Source organism: Pleuronectes platessa, chromosome 14 (assembly GCF_947347685.1).
Source record: "Pleuronectes platessa chromosome 14, fPlePla1.1, whole genome shotgun sequence".
Taxonomy (NCBI): Eukaryota; Metazoa; Chordata; class Actinopteri; order Pleuronectiformes; family Pleuronectidae; genus Pleuronectes; species Pleuronectes platessa.
In genome coordinates, this window is record NC_070639.1 from 23,818,274 (window position 1) to 23,825,588 (window position 7,315).

The following is a 7,315-nucleotide window of genomic DNA, read 5'->3' on the forward strand; positions in this document are numbered from 1 at the left end:
AAGCGTGGCTGCGGTTAAAGTCAAGTCCTTAAGGTTTTAAATGTCACGGCCTAGAACAGTTCTATTTGACCTTTGACCCTGGACCTGCGTCACTGAAGCAACGTCAAAGGTTGTTGTGATTTATTTCCAGTGAAAAGTGATGTGGATCACTGGAGCTAGAAATACGTCCTGCTGGTAGTAAATTACTCTTTTGATCATTTCTCATGAAATTCATCTGTTGATATAGAATTGTAATGTTGACATTTTTAGTTTTTAGGGTTTGGAGTTTAAACTGGCTGATGAAGATCCTGTAATTTGATCACAAGATCCACTTCTTTTCCACAACAAATATTAGTCAAGATGGACTTTGAGTCACATCTTTTCAGAAAACACCATCTAACTCTATAACTGGTGAAGATCTTGTATGAAAGCTCCAGATCAGACACAACCTGGACATTGTGTTCTGTCCACAGCTGTCTCATCTTAAAAGATCAAGTTGAACTTTATCTTTTAACCACAGATGAATGTTGAGGCGTCAAACTGCTCGTAAAAAGGGGAATATCAACATGAAGACAGGCCAAACTTTATCGTTGAGGATCATAAATGATTGAAAGCCTCAGAACAGCCACTAAATGGACCTTATGCCTCAGCTACTGTTTCCAAGAAATAAGCTGAATAAACAATTTCACATCAGAACTGAATTTATTAAATAAGAAAAAAGATTCACCATTAACCAACGTCTACATCGTACAAAACAGAACGATACCAGCTATTCGCCGCAATAATGTATTTATGTTGAACAGCAGCGCCCCCTAGTGAGATTTCTATGGAGTAAACTGTAGTTTTCTGTGAGTAGAGACGAGTGAACGCAGTCACACAAATATAAGTCAGCGTTTAAACAGCAAGGCGACGCCCACAGGTTTTCATATCTCAAACAATCCTCCACATTCACACGTGAGCTGTAAAATATATCGTCTGCAACTTGAAGCATGAAAACGAGAGATTCAAGGATCGTCAGGCGTCTGCGTAAACATTTAGATTTGACAGATTTCGGAACCAGCTCCCGGTGACACTGTAGGCACTCGTCATCCAATCGTGTTCAAGAACAAGGGGATTGATCTTTGTCACTTCAGAGACACAGAAAACGTTGAGGCGCTGTAAGAAAACTGGTTTAATTAAATCAAAAGACAGATTTGAACCCACATCATTATTATGAGGAGAAACAAAAACATTAGATATTTATATAAAAAAAGAGAATTAACAAAAATGCTACAAAGACAAAAGAATAACTGACAGACATTCCTAGCTAAGCTTCTTCTTCTCATTCAGGCCCTGCTCGGTTTGCATGGGATACGTTTACTGTGGTAGCTTCTTCTTGGGACTTCTCAGAGAACAGCAGTGAGAACATGTGACATGATGAACGATGAGTTCGACGGTTCGTTGGTCGGAGCCATTGAGACGGTTCAGGTGGTTTTAACTCGATGGCGTCTCCTCCTCCCGGCTCAGTCGGATCCTCCAGAAACCGGACTGAGAGGCAGGAGGCAGAGTTGAATACGGGGGGGGGGGGGGGGGGGCACTCCGACATACTCATGGCCAGTCAGTGTGGGCAGAGCTCGCTGGAGGTGGTTGCAGGTTCTCGGGAGGATTTTGTTTTTCTGTTCCTCAGCCACCTCCAGCTCCGCCCTGCCCGTCGAGTCTGTACAGCGGCAGGCGGGGGAGTCGGATTAGAAACCCATGCCTCCTCCCATGCCGCCCATTCCACCCATGCCTCCCATACCACCAGGCATCTCCTTCTCCTCTTTGGGAAGCTCCGTGACGACGGCCTCGGCGGTGGCGAGCAGAGAAGCCACGCCCGCAGCGTCCATCAGCGCCGTCCTCACCACCTGCAGAGACGGACGGTACCGGGGTGAGTCACAGGATTTTACATTTCTTTCATTCTTTATGTTCACAACACAAGTTTAGTCCCGTCTGTTCACATGTGGGACTGAACTAGAACCGACTGGCTGCTCTCTACCTTGGTGGGGTCGATGATGCCCTTCTCCACCATGTTGACGTACTCTCCCAACATGGCGTCGTAGCCGATCTCATCTGATGACTGGAGGATCTTCTCCACCACCAGTGAACCCTCCACGCCGGCGTTCTTAGCGATGGTCATGGCGGGGATACGCAGCGCCCTCCTGATGATGTCCACACCTGATTGGATGGAAAGGAAGCAGATTAATGGAAAGGTTTTTCACCAAAGTAAAATCAATGTTATCTATTCAGGCTCATTTAACTCTGGTTAACTCTCTCGTAACTATTTGGACAGACTCTGTACTTTATAAAAAGTAATAAACTGAGGATTTGAAAACGTACATCTACCTGTGGATTTTTTTTTTTTTTACACCAGTTAAGCTGCTCCTCATGATTTCATGTATAAATAGCAGAGTTAGTTAAGAAAACAAATGCATGTGAACATTGTTTTTTAAATGTTTATCTAAATTCTACATCTCCTGGTGTCACACCCCCCCGCCCCACTGATCCCTCTGTGGAGCCCAACTACTGAGACTCTGTCACAGGGAGTTAGAGTTTTACTTCATCTGAGCGTGTGCGTGTGCTTCACTGACCGATCTTCTGGTCAGAGTTGGCGGTTTTGATGCCATCCAGACACGGGATGCAGCGCAGCAGAGCGCAGCCTCCACCGGGGACGATCCCCTCCTCCACAGCCGCCCGGGTGGCGTTCAGAGCGTCGGTCACGCGATCCTTCTTCTCGTTCACCTCCACATCACTCGTTCCTCCGATCTGAAACAGGAGCAAAAGGAATCACCACTTGTTTTCTGGAGAACACCAGGCAGTCGTCCTCTGGTCCCGTGTGAAGGTCTGATTGAGACGCACCTTGAGCACAGCGACTCCGTCCGACAGCTTGGCGAGCCTCTCGTTCAGTTTCTCCTTCTCGTAGTCGCTCTCGGTGCTTTCCAGCTGCTCCAGGATCTCTGCTGCACGTTTATCAACCTCCGCGGGGCTGCCGCCTCCCTTCAGCAGCAACGTGTCGTCTTTGGTGATCTGCACCTCACCGACTTTACCGAAGTCGTGAGCCTGGATGTCTTCGAGGGCCAGACCCAGAGACTCATCCCCGAACACCTGCAGAGAGGAGAAGAGAAACAGATTCAATAACTACACATCCTCTCTTACTCTGAAAAGAAGGTGGACATTTAATTCTAAGAAGGTTTTTAACAATTCAGCTACTTTAGTCTCCAACTGTAGAACTAATGTTAATGTCTATAAGGGGTAACAAAAATATTCAAGATCTTTCTAAGAAATTTCAGGTTAAAAATATTTAAACTTTTATAGGGGATTTAAATTCAGTGCTTTTAAAGACTGTAGGCGTTGACTTACGGTGCCCCCAGTGGCGACGGCCATATCCCTCAGCTGGTTCTTCCTGTTGTCTCCGAAGCCCGGAGCTTTAACAGCGACCACCTGAAGCCCGACCTTCAGCCTGCAAATCAAGAGGTGGACATTTCAATGCTTTCAGTTTCTCACTCAAACACTTTTAACTCTATTCAGTGAAATATGAGCAGACAGCTGATCTCTTAACTGGAGTCAGTAAACCAACAGGACGAACCTGTTGAGGACCAAGGTGCTGAGAGCCTCTCCATCCACATCCTCAGCTATAATAACCAGTGGCTTGCGGTGCTGGTTGGCGAGCTCCAGAGCTGGAACGATGCTCTGGACGGTGGAGATCTTCTTCTCGCTCAGCAGCAGGTAGGCGTCCTGGAACTCGCACTTCTGACCTGAAAGAAGGAAGATGGCGTTTGATACAAAGTCGTATGCAATGAGTTATAATATAAAAAACAGCCGACATTCGGAGAATCTTTACCTTTAGGGGAGTTGATGAAATACGGGGAAATGTATCCGCGGTCAAACTTCATCCCCTCGATGATCTCCAGCTCATCGTGCAGCGTCTTCCCGTCCTGAGACGACACATCACATTATTATTTACAGCCTTTGACTGATCTAACTACAAGTCTCTTTAAATCCGTCAGGAAACTCACCTTGACAGTGATGACTCCCTTGCGGCCGACTTTCTTCATGGCATTGGAGATGATGGTACCGATCTCCACGTCTCCATTGGCTGAGATTGTAGCGACCTGAAGGAGAAGATTCATTTTAAAACCTGAGCGAGTAAAGAAAGCTGCTGAACGCCACTGACCCGTCATCACATGTTCAGATTTAGCACCTGTGCGATCTCCTCTGGCGTGGTCACCGGCCTGGAGAGCGCCTTCAGCTCGCTGATGACGGTTTCCACGGCCATCATGACTCCACGGCGGATCTCCACGGGGTTGGCTCCTTTGCTGATGCAGTCGAAGCCCTCCTTGGCGATGGCGCGGGCCAGCACTGTGGCGGTGGTGGTGCCGTCACCGGCCTCCTCGTTGGTGTTGTTGGCCACATCCTGCACCAGCTTGGCCCCGATGTTCTTGTACTTGTCCTTCAGGTCGATGCTCTTGGCCACCGTCACGCCGTCCTTGGTGACCTTGGGGCTGCCCCAGCTCTGCTCGATGATGACATTACGACCCTGAGACGCAGGAAGAAGGACGTGAGATAAAAGAGTCTTGGTCACATCTTCAATGACCAAAGTTTGATGGAAAACTGGTTGAGACGATATAGACATTTATTCTTATTTCACAAAAGTATGAAAGATAAATGAAAACCAGTAAAGATAATAAGCAATAACATGTTTTACCAGCTGTATGAATTAACTGTTTTTTATTTAAATCAGACAAAACAATAAAGGTTAATATGTGAATCATCTCTCAATCTATTTGAGCTGTTATAACTTGTATGAAAATGTATCACCCAAGTTTGTTTAATTGATTAAGTCAGAGATATACAAAATAATAATGGAATTTTTCTTTTTGATAAAAACCTTCCAGGACTTAACCTTCCACCTTGCAGCAGATTAGATCTTTTAAATTAGATTTAAAACTTTAACACCTTTTAATAGTTTTGTTGTTTAGCTCACTGACGATGCTTCACACGACCTGAACTGAACTCAGAGCTTCAAGACTTAAAAACCTTGAATTAAAAACAACAGAAGCTCACTTCACCTTTGGACCCATGGTGACGGCCACAGTGTCAGCCAGCAGGTCGACCCCCTGCAGCATGAGGGCGCGAGCGTCGGCGCCGAACTTCACCTCCTTGGCGTAGCCTCGTGTGAGGTGAGGGGCCAGCGCCCGGCACACAGGCCTCACCTGCTTCATGACTGTTGGTAGACGAAACATCTCTATGGCGAGAGAGAGAGAGAGAGAGAGAGAGAGAGAGAGAGAGAGAGAGAGAGAGAGAGAGAGAGAGACACAGGACAGTGATTAATCATCAAATCTGATAAGTAGTTTGTCTTTAATCCTGAAAGTTCACAGAAAATTCAGAGTGCAGCTAAATAATGATTATCTATGACAGGTGTACTCTGCCCCCGGTGGTCAGCAGTGGAACAACGTCCCACCCACCAGTGAATCAATGAGATGGAGAAACACTGTCCCAGAATGACCTTGCACTTACAGCACAGTGGAGGTGTGTTACTCACCGGTTTATTATCCAGATATTTAATAAGTAGCTCAGTAAATTAATGTCAGGAAATATAGAAACATGGTAGATCTTCAAAATGATGCAGTAATAATGTCGATTAAATTAAAAGGAAAAATTGGATCTGGCAGTTTTCCCTAAAGCCCCTCAGGAAAAACTGTCATCTTTTTAGATCAACTGATCCGTCGTTCAAACAAATAAGAGCAACAACAAACGATATTTAGATATTATTCAGGCTCTTCTTGTTTGTAGAGAAGTGCAGCTGGTATGTGTCAACAAGGGCGTGTTCAGAAACATAATCTAATTTATTTAAATGAAGCACTGACACTTTTCTCTGTGTCATGTGATGAGAGCCTGGACATTTTACAGCAGTTGAATGTTGATTTTTCATTTTCTTTACCATTTTGTCAATAAACCGGCTAATCTGGAAAATAATAGAGAATAATAGAGAATGTGGAAAGTTTCCCCATTAATTAATTAAAAAGAAAACACATGTTGATTGATGACAGTCATTGAAACACATTTCACTTTTGATTATTTGAATGTTTTACGGCTTCTGGAGAGTTGATTTCTCTACGTTCACTGTTCCGTTGATATAATTGTTCATTTTGAAGGTTGATCTGATTAAATAGTTAATTCAGAGTTTTTCTAATAAAACAGACCTGGTTTGAATGGTGGAACTGACGAGACTCCATTCATCTTATCAGTAATAAGAACTTAAAGCTCTTAGATTTCTGGATCAGCTCATAGAAATGAACGATCACAGTAAATACACTTAAACAGATAATTCTATTAATCCCCAAACCCACTTCCTGGTGTACCCACGTGTGTTCGTCAGGTCGCCAGTCACAAGGTCAAATTGCAGACGCACGCGCCTCCTCATCCCCGATCAGATCCCTGATTAAAACCCACTGGTCAATAACCCCCCCACGTGCCTCTTAATAAGGACACCTCTGGATATCACTGTTTTAACGATGAATATTAATAATAGTAATGGATTCGAACTGGTCTCCAGCTGCTCGTCGGCCTGACGAACATCACAAACCGGATTCCATTGATCCTAAACGTCGCGTTAGCTTTGAATTCAGTTCACACAGAGACACTCGGACATTTTAACCGACTTGTCCTTGTGGCGCACGATGATGAAATCTCTCCCCTGCGACATTAGAGCCGAACAGTCATCGTCGTTTACGCAGAGAGTGCGTGAAAACTGCGTGAAAACTGCGTGAAATCTGCGGTAACGCGCGGAGCTAGCTACGAGCTGAACGCTGCTGCGGTGATTAGAAGGTGTTTGAAGGAGATGTCAGGACTTACTTGAGGTGTGTGGATGCTGGAGCTGCGACAGGAGTCTGTGATATAACCGCAGCAGGGAGGACAGGAGCGTGTGAGACAGACAGGACCGCACATGGTCCAGCACATCCGGGGACTTTACCGGCACGCCCCGCCCCCTGAATAACCAACAATCCGCTTCAAATATCTCTGTTTTATCAGCTGTTAAAATCTAACTTTGGTCTTTGTTAGTGTTAATTTGTCTTTTATTGAGTTTGATGTTCATTTAATTTCTGTAAACGATTCTTTAAATAGTGTTTAGACTCGTTTTATTTAGTTTATGCTCGTTCCGGGGTGTTCGCTTCCAGAATTTTCTCGCGTCCCATTGGAGGGTACAAAAAGGTCAAAGTTTATATTGTGCAATATTGCCCCAACTTTAAACGACTAAATAGGACAAAAATCCTTCAATTAATAATGTTTTAAACCTTGTTTTGAATGCTTTCATGCATTT

General features: G+C 44.8%; 1 protein-coding gene across 1 annotated transcript; it reads right to left on the reverse strand.

Moving 5' to 3' along the window:
- Window positions 1-662: 662 nt before the first annotated feature.
- Window positions 663-6,947, reverse strand: hspd1 (heat shock 60 protein 1). Its single transcript, XM_053440035.1, has 11 exons — window positions 6,850-6,947; window positions 5,064-5,239; window positions 4,196-4,531; window positions 4,011-4,106; window positions 3,836-3,929; window positions 3,581-3,749; window positions 3,355-3,454; window positions 2,854-3,099; window positions 2,586-2,760; window positions 1,994-2,172; window positions 663-1,862 (listed from the first exon to the last, which is right to left on the reverse strand). The coding sequence occupies exons 2-11, from the start codon at window positions 5,235-5,237 to the stop codon at window positions 1,704-1,706; spliced, it is 1,728 nt and encodes a 575-aa protein (XP_053296010.1). The 5' UTR covers window positions 5,238-5,239; window positions 6,850-6,947; the 3' UTR covers window positions 663-1,703.
- Between the last annotated feature and the right edge of the window lie 368 nt (window positions 6,948-7,315).